Below are 17,856 nucleotides of genomic sequence, written 5' to 3' on the forward strand. Positions count from 1 at the left end.
TTCTCACAAATTGATTTGAGAATCTTGTTAAAAAGCAATATATAAATTTAAGACTTGCTTTTTAAAAACCTACTATAGAAAACTTGAGATGCAAAGAATGCAGGAGAAATTGAATGTTACACTATATGCATAGGAGACCTGCCTTTATACTTGTTTCCCTTCTATTTGGCAATTGTTGAAGCTTTGCTTTTATATTTAAGGATCATGCTACTGATTATAATTGGCCGTGAATTGCATTACCTAAATTGCTTGAAAAGAAATGTCTTTGTAGCATGATTTGCAAGTGGCGTCCCAAGAGATTTAGACATTGTCTTTTCTGAAAAGGTAGACTCCTCAGTCTTTCATCTTAATAATGAATTTAGCCACTAAAAATGAAAAACAGAGGAAAGGCAAGCATTGTCTCTGCATATCTCTGCAGGCATTGTCCTTATGTTTTGTAATCACAATAATACTGGTGGGATCCGCCTGTGTATTACAGTATGACTCAATCTGCAGGTTTCATTTATTAGTCAGTTAAAGCAAAGGAGGTGTGCTTGTAGTGACATAACATATCTGCTGTATGTAGCAACACTGGTATGTGAAATGTTCAAGGAGAAGATTTTAGTGGCAGATAAATGGTAATTCAGTAGCCTAGCTTGGCGGGAATTCCCAGAACGTATGTGAAGCAGTAGTGGCCAGTGAGGAGAGCAGCTGCTGCACACCTTGTCTTCGGCCAGCAAAGTTTCTACAGTTACCAAGAGACAGAGAGGTGAGCCAGTGGGAAGGTTGGCACAGGCCTTCTGGCCACCTGGCTCCTGCCCTGTCAGTAAGTGGCAGCAGCTGTGCTGACAGGAGGCTGGGTGGGTGGTGTTGCCTCCCCCTCCCCCCAGTGCTTTGCAGATGCTGACTTTCCTCTTTAAAAGGTAAAGGGACCCCTGACCATTAGGTCCAGTCGCGGACGACTCTGGGGTTGCGACGCTCATCTCGCTTTATTGGCCAAGGGAGCCGGCGGACAGCTTCCGGGTCATGTTGCCAGCATGATTAAGCCACTTCTGGCAAACCAGAGCAGCGCATGGAAACGCCGTTTACCTTCCTGCCAGAGTGGTACCTATTTATCTACTTGCACTTTGACATGCTTTCGAACTGGTAGGTTGGCAGGAGCATGGACCGAGCAACAGGAGCTCACCCCGTCGCGGGGATTCGAACGTGGGTGGCACTATGGGTTAAACCACAAAGCCTAGGGCTTGCTGACTTTCCTCTTTACTTTGGCTTAATTTTGTTGCTCATACAACAACTGGAGGCTCCTGGATTCTGAGAGGTGACATGTTCTTTCCCCTGCACACCAACTGTTGCTACCCTTGTGACGAAACAGAACTTTTCTGGCAGATCACTTTTAAGAGATTTAGGCTGAAGCACAGGTCCACCACTCTCTCCACAAAGTGGGCCTTCAAGAAAACTAGTTAATGACTAGTTTAACCATCTGCATTAGAATGGCATTCTTATGGCATTCTGTGGCATTGCCTTGAGTTATAGCAAAACTGTTGGTAAGAATGACGGGGTATGGAGTGCTGCCAGTTGTTTGCAACCCGATTCATAAATTGATTAAAGGCTATCACCCCCTTCTTGATTTGCTGGTACTGCTTGCGGGGAACAATGGTGGCAGTACTCAGTGAGCGTGTGGATACCCAAGGAAGAGTGAATGAATTTTACACTATTCTCTCAATGAAAACCTGGCTTTGGAAGACAGCAGCCTGCTTGAGAGTAGGGCTACTGCGCATGAACACATATCTGTGTAATTGCTGTGTAGGCGACTAGGTGCCCTTTACACTACAGTTTGTTGGCATTTCTTTTGGATCAGTACCCTCTGTTTGCTTTTATGAATTGAGGAGAGTGACTAATTTTTGAGCTTGTGGGTCAGGGGATATTGTTTAGCTGGCGTTTTGTTAGTATTGTTTTATTGAACATTTAGGAATTGTGTTGTTTAACCTGCAATTATTATGTTATTTTGTCGTCGTCATTTGCAGTGGAGGCAAAACATTTCTAAACATTTTCTCCTCGGAATCTCAAAGCCATACACTCTTTCCTGTCCTACATACTTATAAGCTGTGGTTCACTCAACAGATCCTAATGCAGTAGTATAGCTATCGCAAAGAAGTTTGGTTTCTGTGCTTGGCTGAATATGTCTTCACTTCTTTCACCAAACCTGGAAGATAGTCTCCCAAAACTCAGACATAAAGGAGGTTGACTGTGTTTAGTCTGGTGTGATGAACTCTGCACATGAGCAGAGATTATTATTTCACATTTTCAGGACTGAACCAAGCATTGCAGATATGTTCTGCTGTGTTCTGGTGTACCCTGGCTCAAATGAAAAACAAAACAAAACATTTTTTGTCTGTTGGTTGGAATACTCAGTTCTTTTAATTTAGAGAAAATTTGTTCTGGATAATGAATAATTAAATTGATTTTGGGGGGGAGGAAAATTGTATGTAACTGGAAGCAAGTTTTACTCACATTTTAAAAGTTTTCAGTTTTTTTTTGCAATGGATGTGTAAATAATACATGAATTCAGAAACTTACGTCATGTGGTATGATTTAATTTCTAAATAAGAGGTATGGAGTCAGTTTTGTCTGAAAATCATACTTAGGCCCTCTCTAAATGGAAGCTTTTTCCCTGCCCACAGATGAGAACAATTGTGTTGTTTGTTCTTTAGAGAGGAGGAGACAGTGACACTTTGGACATGTGCTATGCAAATCATATTGTGATAAAACAACAAGGTTTTTGTTTTTGTTTATATCCCGCCCATCTGGCTGGGTTTCTTTAGCCACTCTGGGCGGCTTACAACACATCAGACATTAAAAAACAAAATATCCTATACAAGCAACAAACCAACCAACCAACCAACCAATAAATCAATAGAAGCCAACAACAAACAGTTTACACTTATACCCAAATTAAAATAACCACCAACCCCAACTAAACATTTATCCAACACCGACCTGACAAAAACAGAGGAATTTAAATTTAAAACATTTTAGGCAGTTGCCTAACCCAAGAGTTGTTCCAGCAGCGTTCAAGTGGCCTTCCAGGAGCCTCTTTTAGCTGTTCAAAGTGAGTGTGGGCCCTGTGGGCCACACTGGTTAGAGAGCCAGTGTGGTGTAGTGGTTAAGAGCGGTAGTCTCGTAATCTGGAGAACCGGGTTGGCGTCTCCGCTCCTCCACATGCAGCTGCTGGGTGACCTTGGGGTAGTCACACTTCTTTGAAGTCTCTCAGCCCCACTCACCTCACAGAGTGTTTGTTGTGGGGGAGGAAGGGAAAGGAGAATGTTAGCCGCTTTGAGACTCCTTTGGGTAGTGATAAAGCGGGATATCAAATCCAAACTCCTCTTCTTCTTCTGCCCCCTAGGCCAGGTAAAAAGGGAGCGGTCTTTCTTCCAACACTCAGGCAGCAGCAGGTTAAAAACTTCTCACCCTACCAAGTCAAAATGTTACCAGCTACCACTTGTAAACCACTTTGGGATTCACTTGAATGGAAAATGGCACAGAAATACACTTAATCTGAAATACTAAATAAATGTGAGTGTTGGAAGATTCAAGCCAAAAGTATTTCTTTACACAGTGCACGGTTAAATCGTGGGATTAGTTCCTGCAAGAGGTGCTGATGACCACCAACTTGGACGGCTTTAACATAGGATTAGACACATTCGTGAAGCATGAAGCTATGCCCTCTTGCTCTCGGGTTATGCCTGTGGCTGGTTGGCCATTGTGAGAACAGAGTACTGGACTAGAAGGGCTTTTGGCGCCTGATTCAGCAGGGTCTTCCTGTATTTTTGCTCTGCTTGGCAATGAAAAGGGTTTCCCAGAATGATTTGGAACCCGCTAAGCAAAGGAATGAGAGGGCAAGAGATGTGAGATAAAGCAAACTGTTCTCAAGAGTTCCCTCTTTTTATGTTCTGATTTAGTTGCCATTAACTGTTTACTCCTTTCTCTCCTCCTCTCACACCTGCTGCCGCTGCGTCTAGCTAGACATAGACAGCCACTTACTGCTCGGTTGCGGAGAACTGGCAGTGTTCATTGGTGGCAGTTTGGGCAGGGCTGCATGTGCTGTAATGACTGTGATGAATGCTGTGGGAGCAGAGAAGAAAAGCTTGGCAGGCTGCTGTCAGAGCCTGTGGCGCACATGTGAAATTCTCCAGCAGCAGTCTGTATTGGAGCAGCTGTGAAATCATGGAGAGAAGCCAGACAGCTTGGAAACAGCCATTCACCACTTAACCCTCAGCCGTGGGAGCCCATTTACAGAGGGGATAAATAAGGCAACATGCTACTCCTACCCCCTGCAAAGTCTCCCTCCTGTTTCTAAGCCTCTCTTTCCTGATCTATCGAAGCCCCTTCAAGCACCCTTGGAACATTTGAGGAACCTAAGGCAAAGTAATCCAGTTAATAAAATGGACTTAGTTTTCTTATAGAAATGGCTAGAATTTCTGTTACATGCCTTCAGAAGATGACTGTTCAAAAGAAAAATATGTGACAATCCAATTAAAACTACTTCTTTTTAGCTTGATGCATTTTCAAGCTCCGAATTCTCATCATAGAAATTATTGTCCTAATTGTGGTAATAGAGCTAATTATTTCATTGATTGTGGCATCTACACAGTCTCTGTTTGAGTCAGCTCTACCTGTAGCTTTCATTCTGCGTGAGAGCTATAGCTGCAGAGCTAGAATTAGCCTACAGATGGAATTACTTATTTTTCACTAATTTTTAGCTGATAGTAGAAATGTGAGGTGCTATTGAACACATCTGTATTTGCTTGTAGCAATGACGTCTGTGACGGGTTGGCTGAGCTGGGGTAATGGTATGAAATGTTCATTTGATGAGTTAATAAAGCAGCTCAACAGCTGGGAAAGAAGGAAAAGTTCAATTGAAACACAGAAGGTGGGGTCTGGAAAGAGAGAATAGGGTTTCTGAGGATCGGAGAGCCCAAAGAAAATGAGGCTTAAAAAGTGTGCAGAGTAGGCAGTAGATAGAAGAAGCTTGGGGGAAAGAGGTATACAGCTAAGTGGGGCTAGGTACACAATTAACAGCACTCCCAATAATTTTAAGGATAATTTTAAAAGTGAGACAAACACAACTACCTTGAGAGTGGGTAATTTAGAGTAGCAAGGGAAAGGGCATTTGATTATTTCCACTGCTGCATCACACTGTTGACTCATGTGGTCCACCAAGACCCCTAGATCCTTTTCACATGTACTGCTAGTAAGCCAGATGTCCCCCATCCTATATTTGTGCGTCTGGTTCTTCCTGCCTAAGTGCAGAACCTTACATTTGTCCCTATTGAAATTCATTTTGTTCAGGTCATTTTGAATTCTGATTCCGTCTTCCTCATAAGGTTTTTCTAAATTGTCGTGCAGACTAGACTGTAGGTATAATACTAGCAGCATATAAGTCAGAATTCGTGCATCTTGGAAACTTTTGGTCATGTTCCTTTTTTGAATAGCACAGCTGTGGGGGAAATGTACTTTTTGCACAGGGTATTTGTAATACAAGATGCTTGGCCAATCACAAGTGGGTAAGGGGGTGGCTCATCAGGGCCTGGTGCTCCTTTTTGCTACGTGCATTTTCTTGGAGCAATCCTGGTTTGTTTCTGGTGGGAGAGGGTGATTGCTGATGCTCCCATTTTGACCAGCAGGGTAATTTTGGATAAATTACCGTATTTTTGCCCTATAGGGCACACCTAGATTTTTTTTGGGGGGGGGGATAAGGAATTCCCGCCGGGCTCCCTAGGCTTGCGGATATCTGCCCAAAGCCTGGAGAGCGAGAGGGGTCGGTGCGCTCCGACCCCTCTCACTCTCCAGGCTTCAGCGAAAGCCTGCATTCGCCCCATAGGATGCACACACATTTCCCCTTCATTTTTGGAGGAGAAAAAGTGCGTCCTATAGGGCGAAAAATACGGTACAAAAATTATAAATAAAACATGTTCGGTTTGCAAACAACGCATTTAAATGACTACTTTTTTACTGGTGGGACAGGGGCATGGGTGTAGCCAGGATTTTTGTTAGGGGGATAGGATAGGGTTTGGGAGGGCAGAACCTCTGTTTTGTATTGATTTTTACTTATTTGGGGGATGGCAGCTGCCCCCCTGCCCTCCCTTGGCTATGTTCATTGGGGAGGGGCACAGGAAGGAAACAAGGTCGGAAGGGGGCCATGGTTGGAAAAAGGTTGGGAAACACTCGGCTAATCTATTTTGTGTCCCAATTTGAGAAGTGAATGTAGAATTTCGGTTTTCAAGATTGGGTAGAGCTGTAGAATGTACAGTTCTTTACTCATGCTTAAATCAGTGTTTGCTGGAGCTCTGTCCACTATTACTAAGCAGGCTTTGTGTTTTCTCTTTTGTGAAATATATACAAAATAGTATGTGTTTAATTGGCATATGTGACAAATATGACCCAAGTGCATGCTTCATAATAACTGCTCTGTAAACTTCTGATGAAAGGTGGTCTACAAATTTAATAAATAAAATAAAAACTACTACTACTCTGAGTTTGTGACATGTATCTATTTCCTTTTTTTATGGAAAGCTGCAAATATATATGTATCTGCCCCTGGAGTATACAAAATTGATTTTATTTTGTGTATAACAGAGGTGTAGGAAGAGGGAGTATTTTCCTTCAAAGAAGGAAAAGTTGAAAAAGTTGAAAGGCTTCCATCCCTCCACTCTTCCCCATTTCCTATCTATGAAACTCTTTCCTCACCCTCACCTGGTTCACTTGATTTTATATACCAGTGAGTGAGAAGCTGATAATAATAATAATAATAATAATAATAATAATAATAATAATAATAATTTATACCCCGCCCATCTTTTCCCGAATAACTCATTTGCGTAAAGGTAAAGGACCTCTGACGGTTAAGTCCAGTCGCAGATGGCTCTGGGGTTGCAGCGCTCATCTCGCTTTACAGGCCGAGGGAGCCGGTGTTTGTCTGTAGACAGTTTTTCCGGGTCATGCGGCCAGCATGACTAAGCCACTTCTGGTGCAACGGAACACCGAAACCAGAGCAGTGCACGGAAACCCTGTTTACCTTCCCACCGGAGCGGTACCTATTTATCTTCTTTCACTTTTTGGCATGCTTTCGAACTGCTGGAGCTGGAACCGAGCAATGGGAGCTCACCCCGTCGCAGGGATTCGAACCGCCGACCTTCTGTTTGGCAAGCCCAAGAGGCTCAGTGGTTTAGACCACAGCACTCCTCGCGTCCCAACTCATTTGCCCAGTTTTATCTAAATCACACCTGAGAGAAAGCAAAGCCCCTTTACACAAGAAAGCAATTTCCTATAAAGAATGAACTATTTTTTTACTGAGATTTTCCTGTGTAAGCAGCACTAAGTTTTTCTGCGCTTTTATGATGTACTGGAAAAGGCTGGCTGGGGTCAGAGGACTCGCATAGGAGAATAGCATACTATTTGGTTTGGTGTAATTAAACTCTTTTGAGTGGAATCACTTTTTTAAAAGGTTTAGAATCCTATTTGTTGAATTGACAAGTATTTTTCTGTGTTGAATGTGTATCAATTTAGATTTTGTGAGTTTAGCTCAGTTTTTTCAAGGAGATGACATGATTAATTGGGCTCTAAATAATCTAATACAGATCATTAATTGGGCTTTAAATAATCCAATACAGATCATGTTTATCATTCTCACTACATAATGCAGCTAATAATTCTGTCAAATTTTCATTGACATGGGAAGGAAGTTGAAATCTGCAGACTGGTACACATTTAACTGTAGAGATCCTGTGGGGTATGCCTTTCTGTTAGTCTAAAAGCATTAAGAAACAACAGATTCTATCAACTTTTTTGAGCATTCGAATAATGCTGAATTATCACTGGTGCTCATTCCATTCTGTCAGATGTATGCAGATTTATGCATATCATGATTTTTCTGGGTTTTGTTTTAAAAACAGGGTTTTGCATGAAATGGCAGATGAAGACAAATTTTTGACAAGAAATGCCCATATTGTATAGCAGTATTTAAAGTAGCACCTGCTAAGCATTCTTCAGTGGCACTACTTGCCTCAAAGATAGAATGGAGTGAAGTTTAGAATCTCATATCAAAGCATGATTGTATCCATAGGTGTTGGAATTAATACTAATTTATATTACGTAATGTGCTGTACAGTTTTTGAAACAAGCAGCATTAAAAAAAATTACACAGATTTTTTCTGAGCAACTGATTAATTTTGACTGCAGCAATTGAAAGATAAACAAAATACTGTATTTCTTATGGTAGATGAGTGTCTTTATATTAGGGAGGGGATGGAACTCTCAAAAATTCTTTGTTTCATTCTGGTTTGGCTTTTACAGAGTATTTTATTGAACATGCTTTGTCTGGTAATTTTTATGAGGCCTTTCATAATCACAAATAACAAATAAAGTTTACTTTTCAAGCACATGGCAAAAGTTTATCTGGTTGTGTAGTACACAGTTGCATTGTAACAGAGTTCTTCATGTGGAGCACAAAGTTGGGCGTATGTAGTTCAGTTTTCCAAAGCCAATAGGTAAACTTGTGATTTGCTTTGTGCTTTGCATTACAGGAAGAGAATCGCATTCATAAATGTTTAGGGACCCTTCTTACTAAAATATCTTCATAAGTAGCACTTTGGCAGCTCTGTGTTTTCATGTTTTGTTGCTGCATCTCTGAGGAAGGTTATATCTGTAACATTGCCATTCTGTCTGGTTATACCCTGTTTGGTGGCTTTTGAACTCTGAGATGAGTGCTGGAATTATCCAGATCTGTGAAAAGAAAAATTTATAACCATACTTTAAGACATACAGAAGTTAAAATACTAAAACAAATCCCTTTTAGATTAAGCTAAGCAGAAGCGAGAGGGTTTTCCTCTGACTCTCAGAAATGCTTCTAGAACTCTCTGTGATGTTCTTTATAACATACCTAGGAGATGCTGCTGGACTCCAACCCATATCAGTTGCAGCCAGCATGGCAAATAGGGATTATGGCAGTTGCAGCCCAACAACACCTGGAAGGTACCAGGTTAACCTTTCCTAGAGGAGATTGAATAATAATAATAATAATAATAATAATAATAATAATAATAATAATAATTTTGTATTTATACCCCGCCCATCTGGCTGGGTTTCCCCAGCCACTCTGGGCGGCTTCCAACAAAATATTAAAATACAATGGTCTGTTAAACATTAAAAGCTTCCCTCAACAGGGCTGCCTTCAGATGTCTTCTAAAAGTCTGGTAGTTGTTCTTCTCTTTGACATCTGGTGGGAGGGCGTTCCACAGGCCGGGTGCCACTACCGAGAAGGCCCTCTGCCTGGTTCCCTGTAACTTGACTTCTCACAGTGAGCGAACTGCCAGAAGGCCCTCAGCGCTGTACCTCAGTGTCCAGGCAGAACGATGGGGGTGGAATATGGTCTGAAATGAGTTGGGCAGCAGCAGCAGCAGCGATTCCCTTTGCAATCTAATAGGCACTCCAGGAAAGAGGCATCAACAGCCCTCAAACAAAATGCTCTTTATAATTAATTCTTTATCAGCACTATTATTTATACTGTTCAATGCCAAAACAAACCTCCAAACAGATTCCAAGTAGTAGACATACGTTTTTACATAAGGCAACTAAATTGATAAAGCCTACCTGTTTAATGTGAGGGCAGCGTAATGAACTTGGGGAAGTGTGGACATACATTCAAAATATGGCAGGAGTTATTCTAAAATTAAACATATGCGGAAAGAGGCAAAAGACCTGATAAATTGTATAGGTTGAAAGTATGCCTGCATTGTATAGGGTGGAATATAATAGAGGGTTATTATGAGATGGTGTCCGGCCCCATTATGAGGAGCATCTGGTTTGGAACAAATTATCCCCCGGGGATGCAGGGGAAATGTATATTATTGCTCAAATGAGGAGGATAGAATTTGGCATTGAGAGTTCAGGGACACATAATAGTAATTCAGAGAGGTCATAGCACCATAGGGTAAAACGTGTGCCAAAGACATTTAGAGAGATACAACATGTACAAGTTATCTATATGCTAATGCTAGAAGCTTCTGAGTCAAGATGGATTTTTGGTCTTAGAGGACTGCACAGATACAGTGGGCACAATGGAAACCTGGTAGACGGAGTGGGGATGAAAGCCCTTTGAAGCAGCTCACTATTCTCCTTTCAGCCTCAAGCTAGTGGCACCAGGGTTGGGGAGACAACTCTCCTGTACTCCTCCACTGCCTCTGCCTCTTCACTTAAAGGACAAGTACAAGCTGCTTCAAGGAAGGCTTTTGCAAAGCATATTAACGGAGCCTCCAGCACTAAGCAGGACACAGACACCCCAATTGGCCAATGCAATGGAAGGGGGAGCCAGCTTGTTCTGGGCACGTGCCTGAGCTTACTGCACAGAGGTCTCTGGCACACCCAAACCCAGCACTCAGCAGGATCATACCATGTCTCCCTGGGCGCCAACTGATGTAACAAGGATCCTGCTAGGTGCAAGTGTACAAGAGAGCTTTCTACAGGGAGTTCTCTCTCACGCACATGAACCCGGCCAGTTTGGAAGAGCATGTAACAGACAGAAGGCACTACCAATGGGAATGTTTCTTCCTTTGAAAGGAAGTGGGGGGAGTTCCCATTATTAGCACCTTGCTGCCTGCTACCTGCCTTGAAGTCCTGACTTCAAAGCACCAAATCCGTGAATTCATTTGTGACCCACTCCTGTCAAATTTGGCCCGTGACATTTTTTTTTTTACATTTTGTGGCTAAAACTTGAATTTACATTTACTTTGGATAATAAGGATTTTTATGCAGTGTATTCACTTGGAATTATATTCTTCTTTGGAACTTTGCTGGAAATTTGGGTTACATTTTTAAGCCTTTACTTAGTTTTCTAGAGGGGGTCATAGTACTGCCATTTCATTTTAAAATCTACTTTTCTAGTAAAGTGCCCTGGTAGAACCATGATGCACAAAGCAGAAGTAGGGGAGACCATAGCCTGACTCTATCCTGTGAGTCTCTCAATTGGTAGACCAGGAGACTCTACATCTCAGGAACATAGATTTGAGCCTCACGTCGGGCAAAAGATTCCTTCCTTCCAATGGTTTGGACTAGATGGCCCTCATGGTTCCTTCCATCTCTACAATTCTATGATTCCTCAGTGCTGAAGTAGTTTTCAGGTAGTATTTAATGTAGTTTCTTGTGCCAGAAAGTCATGTTTGCAAATAAATCCATAGATGTTATTAGCCCGTGAAAACATTTATCAATAACGGTTTTCCATGCTAAGTAAAGATCTATTTTCTGTGTTTTCTCCAGTAAGCATTGGTCTCATATTGTTGTTGCATATTGTTTCTCTCTGTCACATTTTGATGTTTAAAAAGAAAGCACATGTTGTGCTAGGCATTCTGTAGACCTAAACAGATTAGACTGGTTTCAAATTATATAGCAAAAGCATTGCAAACTGGGTGACACCAGCAAAAGGAAATCAAGGTCCCGTGAAGTGATGAAAATGTTTTGGTCAGCGAGGGAGTGGAAGATTGACACCTTACTTTTCTGCTGATACTTTCACAGTTCATATCTGCATCCTTTACTGGAAGCTCCCATTTTAAATAAGTACTAAAAATAGCCAAGGCTCTGTAAGTTTGGGTAGGATAATCTAAAAAGTGTGGTGTCAGCTCTGCAAGGATATAGTGTTTTGTGGGTGATTTCTCCTTTATTATACAATACTTTATTGTAAAGAACAAGGCTGTGAAAGATCAAACTAGTAATGTCCAGTTATTCCATTTTGCAAAATATGAGGGATATTGCAAATGCTGATAGCAAATGAGATATTTGCCTACTGCTATTTCTTTGATGATGGAAATCTATATGCTTTGTATATACATGGCACTTCAGGTGATAAATGTTTAGCAAGGCTCCTAACGCAGTGGCAAGTGAAACCTCATCCAGGGCTCAGGGAATCAGTAGCAGTAGTCTTCTCTTAATTGTAATTGGCCCTGTCATTTTTGAATATCAAGCAAATGAAGTGGCTTATTATTAGCTCTTGTTCCAGCTGAGAGCCAGTGTGGTGTAGTGGTTAAGAGTGGTAGACCCGTAATCTGGTGAACCAGGTTCGTCCCCGCTCCTCCACCTGCAGCTGCTGGGTGACCTTGGGCTAGTCACATTTCTCTGAAGTCTCAGCCCCACTCACCTCAGAGTGTTTGTTGTTGGGGAGGAAGGGAAAGGAGAATGTTAGCCGCTTTGAGACTCCTTAGGGTAGTGATAAAGCGGGATATCAAATCCAGACTCCTCCTCCTCCTCCTCCTCTTCTTCTTCTTCTTCTTCTTCTTCTTCTTCTTACTTAGAAGAGTAACTGTTGTTGTTTTTTTTTTACTGTTTACTTAAGTCGATTGTACAGTATTGCTCTGGAGAGAGGCTGCACCGAGGAATTTGGGAATGGGTTTGACTGCTTCCTTTGCTGCTGCAAGCTTCTTTGCAGCCTTCTCAACACAACTATAAACTAATTTTTGAGATTTTGTACCCTGTTTTAGTTACTTAATATATTAACTTATGTATAAATCTGATAAATCCCCTAAAGGACATGTGCCAGGTCATGCGATTTTCATTTACATCCAGGAAGACTAAAAAACTGACAAAGACAGTTCTAGGGTTAGTTTTCTACCCCAAGATGCCTACCAGTGTATCTTGAAGTAGTAGAATGAATCAGACAGAGCTCGTGTGTGTTGTGTCAGGAGAATAGCACTTTAATCTTCTCCCCTGGATCAATTTCAGAGATATTTTTTCTACCCAAGCATAAGTCAAATGTGTCTCGGGTCTAGTAAAATGCCCCCAAATAAAGCCATGTACTATAGAATATCAGAAGAAGGACCTTCTGGTTGGGTTTTGGTTGAAAAAACACATGGGATCATTTTTTTTAACCACATTATGTTATCATTGAGGAAGAAAATGTAAATCCTGCAATGAAAAGTGCATCTGAGGTGGATTTTAATCCATTCTTTTTTTTTACATAAAAAGGCAAAGTTTTATGCCATTCACCAGATCAATTTCTATTCTCTGAATACATATTGCCAGAATGATATCTCACACTGCTTTACCTACTGGAGTCTGTAGATGCCTGTGGTTGCAAATAAAAACCACACCATCACCTCCAAGTACTTTGGCTTGAAAATGTGTTGGATCTGTAGACTGAAAGATTTGTAGCTGTTATTGCAGCAGCTACTTATTAGTCAGTACAACAACAGGCTCCTATCAACTTCAGTACATCTTTTATGTGCAGACCTTGCTAAAAATGCCTTTCATATTTGTTGCTTTCTTGTTGGCCATGCAGGTTTATATGTCAATATGTTATAATGATCATGGAAGTTTGCAGAAAATAGTGTTAAGACACAGTGCCAGTTGGAGGCTGGCAGAGACAAGACTGCTAATGGCACACTCAATGTACCATTTGTTTTAGATTTGCTCTGATTGACAATCGCTGTGTTGTAGTTGTCAGGCTTGTAGCTTTAGGGAAGAAGGATTTATTCTGAATAATTACAGTTGAATGAGACATTACTAACTCTGCTTTATATGTTTAACAATTTGCTAGTGTCCATTTAATGAAACAATACAAGCAGTCTGAAAGCTGTCTGTTGGCATAGCACTTCAAAGTGTAGACTGAATGAGTGTGATTTCTTGGCCTTCGGTAATCAGTGTGGCACATCTTCATCCCCAAACTTCTGAAGTGGCAGTTTTTCAGAAACCATGATGGCTAGAAATTTCCTAAAGAAGGAATACAGTGTGGCAGGTTCAAGCTCCAGGGCTGCTTCTGTTTGGGCACATAATGGGCAGGGTTTCATTCATTTATATTCTGTTAAGATCTGTTAAGATTTTCACTAAAATCAATGATGACAAGGATCCTCAATTTTATATACCTGTACAGTGAATAGTCAGAAAGTTCTTAAGTACCATGAACCATACCTTTAACATGTGAATGTACCACTTAGAAATACTGCTTGATTTGATATGTTTGTTTTATTGATGTTTGGTTACAGTCACACACACCCGTTTTATAAATAAAGTCACTGACTTTTTTTCTCCCCATCTCACCTCTTAGGAAACCTAGGATAAATTCTCAGCTTGTTGCACAACAAGTTGCTCAGCAATATGCTACACCACCGCCTCCTAAAAAGGAGAAGAAAGAGAAGGTGGAAAAGCAGGAAGAGAAAAAACCAGACAAAGAAAAAGAAATTAGTCAAAGTGTTATAAAGAAGAGTACCAGCAAGAAGACCAAGTACGTTTCTGGACCTTCCTTTCCCCCCTCTGTATCCTCATGCAAATGATCTCATCAGATATGTTATGCTTAATTCCTAGAAATGTACACTTTTGTTCTCTCAGCCTTGAAATATCACTCAGATCCAGAATACCTTTAATTTCCAGGGACATTTCCACTGACGCTCAGATGATTTTATTCAGTCATTCTTCCCTTGCCCGTGTCACCACAATCTCTTGATTCACTTGACATGTTTTGTCCTTTTCCAGGGTGGGTGGAGAGGAAAGTATATTATTATCTTCTGTAACTGTAGCCTGTAGCTTTATTGACTAGTGGGAGGGTTGCATGCATTCATTGCATCGTGGCTGGGTGTGTGAAGGCACACTCTGGCACAAGTTGTCAAAGTTTCAGAGTTGATATTTTTACAGTAGAAAGCCCTTTAGCATTTCTTCTTGCCTCCTTCTTTCAGGCCAAAGTCCGATATTGTGAAAGATCCCCCAAGCGAAGCAAACAGCATACAGTCTGGGAATATGACAACAAAGACCAGTGACTCAAATCATACCTCAAGGTAACTGTTTTAAAGTAAAGAACTGTGTGATTATAGGCTTGCTGAATTAGCGTTTCTATTTGGAGTGGGAAAATATTTAGGTTCCATGCTACTGAACGGGGAGTGGGGTGGTAATTTTTCCTTGCAACCCATGCATTAGCTTACTTCCTTGAAGCATTGGGTTCAGGGAATGGAGCGTGACAAGGAGTTGTGCCTCAAATTATTATTATTATTACTTTGCACTGCCATTTCCTGGTAGTTGTGGTGTTATAATTAGGGATAATTTCAGCTCACCAATTCAGATACTGTATACTAGATTGTGGACACTGAATGTTGGGTCTTTCTATAACCTGTGTTTGCCGGGACCTGCAGGCTGTCGGGCAGGCTAAAACCTATATAGTGGTAATTGCAGTTTCCCTTTCACAAGATCACCCCCACAGTAGAGGCTGCAGCCTCCTTTGCGAGGTCTGAGTCCATTGCCCATCAATAGGCCTCTCATCAAAATGGGAAAGAAAGGATAGTTCCTTTGAGGCTTGGGTGTCAATACGCTAGAACAAAATGTACATGTGGCAAAACAAATAGGAAGCTTAACACCATTCCTTCTTAAAAGAGCTGCCACAGGTGACTCGGGTTGTCAATCCTTTTTTCAGTTCTTCCTTTGCCTTCCAACCCCCCCCCCAACCCACTACTTAGTTATTCATCAGCATAATACCTGCTTTTCCCAGAAAAAAAATAAGAAAATTACCACAAGGTCTAGTTTTCTTTTAATTGCTCTTGCATGCAGTTGAGAGTGGGGGTGGGGTGGGGGAATCATTGCCAGAGAGAACAAGGAAGCAAATCCAGATTCTATAGCAACTTCTTTTTCTGGCAGTACTTATGAGTTACCTTGTTAAGATAACATGTGAAATGACCATTAATGCCATCTAAATGCTGTTTCTTTCATTATAAAACATGCAGACAGAATGTCTTCCAGACAGTTGTAGCACCTTAGCTGATGTGATTTGAACCATTTAAAGCTTTATTTCAGTTGGTAAACCGAGTTTTCCTTTCTCTAATTTGTTCTTTGGGTAGAGGGGCAACTACCGGCAAGTTTGGCTTTAATGGAAAGCTACTGTGCTGGCAATTGTAGAGTAATAGGATGAAAATGTTTTTAGTGCTATGCAATACTGGATATTCCTTCTGTTTTTAATCCTTTTAAAACTGAGTAACTCCCTCAAGTACTTCAAGCTCTACTCATCTAGAAACGGTATTTGCATTTTTTTCACAATATTTTGATTCCTTGTTTCGGGTTGTGGCTACTACTTTATGGCATATTTATAACATAGAGTACATTTTAAATACCCTATGTGCTTAAAGTAGATAGCAAGCAAAATTACTGAGAGATGTTAAACCTAGATTTGAGCCATTCAAACCCTGACTTGAAATTCCTTTTCCTCTGCATGAGTAAAAGTAGGGTGCCACGAGGGTGTTCCTCAGCGTGGTGCATCATCAAGCGTAAGCACATTGAAATTAGGAAAGATGGGCTGTGGAAAGATGAGATGTGGCTCTCTGCTTTATTAAAGCATCCCAGCCTGTCTAAAATTACATGGCAGGGTGGGGAACATCCTACCTGTGAGCCCAATTTGGCTCGCCAGGCTCCTCATTTTGCCTGCTAGGCTGTTTGGGGCAAGCCACACCCACCTACAGGTGGCAGATAAGAGTGGGTCTTGGCTAAAAGGGGCTTAGCAGACACTCCTAATTGGCAGCGTCTGCAGAGCCCCTTTTGCAGCACTTCCCAAGCATCCAGCAACTAGCTGATTTCTGGGTGGTTTGCAGATGTTGTGCAAGGGGCTTTGCAAGCCCTATGCTTGATGCTTTGGTTTGCCTGGCAACCAGCTGAGTCCCACCAGTGGAAGCCCTGTGCAAGGACTTCTGCTTGAGCAGCAGGGCTTTCCCCCGGCAACCCATTGGCTTGGGGTGGGCAGGTGAGAAGAACCTCCAGAACAGGCCAGTGGAGAGGAGACAGAACTATTTCCCTATGCATTTGTTTTATTGCTTTAGACTGTGGGTCTAGGAGATGGTTTCCTGTAGAGTTGAGAATTTCAGGAAGGGGGAAGCAACCACTTAGTTACCTTGGCACAAAAAAGCAATCTTTTTATTCCCTTGGCACTAGGAGATAGGCTTACTTGAAGAAGTAAGTGACTTCTTTGTATTATTAATTTTATTGTATAATAAGATACTCATTTTTGAATCACTTCCTATGAAGCATCTCAAAGCAATTTAGCAGTAGAATAAAAAGAATTTTAGAGCAATTGCATATATACAAACAATTTCAAATCCAATACAGATATGAACTGGGAATACTAAGAATTGATAAGGATGAAAGGAGGTTCAGGGTCAATATTCATATTGTTGCTGGCATGGTCAGATAAGGTACTCAAAACTGTGGGCTGTACCTAATATTAATCTTACTTGGAGTAGATCCATTGAAATTCCTGACCATGGCTTAGATCAATTAATTTCAAAGTGTCTACTCTGAGTAGAACTTAGTTGTATACAAAACCTCATTTGAAGAATAAAGTTTGGTGCTGCTGACTGTGTTCATATATGTATTAAGGATTGATTAAGGCTTATTGTCCACAACCCATACTTCCCAGCAGGAGATTGACCTCATATCTTTAGCTGAAGTGGTCATATATTTAAATTAAGGTCTGGGTGTTGCAGAATCGCCAAACTAGGAGAAGAGTCTGCATTGGACTAAATTTGGCATCCCTATAAAAATAACTCCTTTTAAAACTGCTACTGGTTCTAGTTGTATTAACCCTTCTTACCTTGAGTCAGCTATTTAAGATTTGAACTCCTCCCAAATCTCCCCATAGAGTACATTTTTTAGCTGCTGCAAAGCAGCCACTCACGGTTTCTTAAGATCTTAATTACAGTAGTTACAAACGCAGGACTGCCTTCAAATGAATCCACTTCTTTGTACTGTGCTGTTGTTACAGGATGAATGCACTGCAGCCACACGTAATATAAGTGGATGCCTTATGAGTTGGCATGTTGATTGCGTGATAGCGTGAACTCTCTAAGAGGTTCATGAGCTATAAACTGC

The 17,856-nt window shown here is 41.3% G+C and overlaps 1 protein-coding gene across 1 annotated transcript in view; it reads left to right on the forward strand.

The window, feature by feature from the left end:
- RYBP (RING1 and YY1 binding protein) overlaps nucleotides 1–17,856 on the forward strand; it is a 47,452-nt gene that overhangs the window by 24,649 nt on the left and 4,947 nt on the right. Inside the window, exons 3-4 of the mRNA XM_081903343.1 lie at nucleotides 14,066–14,242; nucleotides 14,691–14,789. Coding sequence (XP_081759469.1) covers nucleotides 14,066–14,242; nucleotides 14,691–14,789 — 276 coding nt within the window. The remainder of the gene's footprint in view (nucleotides 1–14,065; nucleotides 14,243–14,690; nucleotides 14,790–17,856) is intronic.

The sequence above is a fragment of the Podarcis melisellensis genome (genome assembly GCF_964234715.1).
Source record: "Podarcis melisellensis genome assembly, chromosome: 2".
Taxonomy (NCBI): domain Eukaryota; kingdom Metazoa; phylum Chordata; class Lepidosauria; order Squamata; family Lacertidae; genus Podarcis; species Podarcis melisellensis.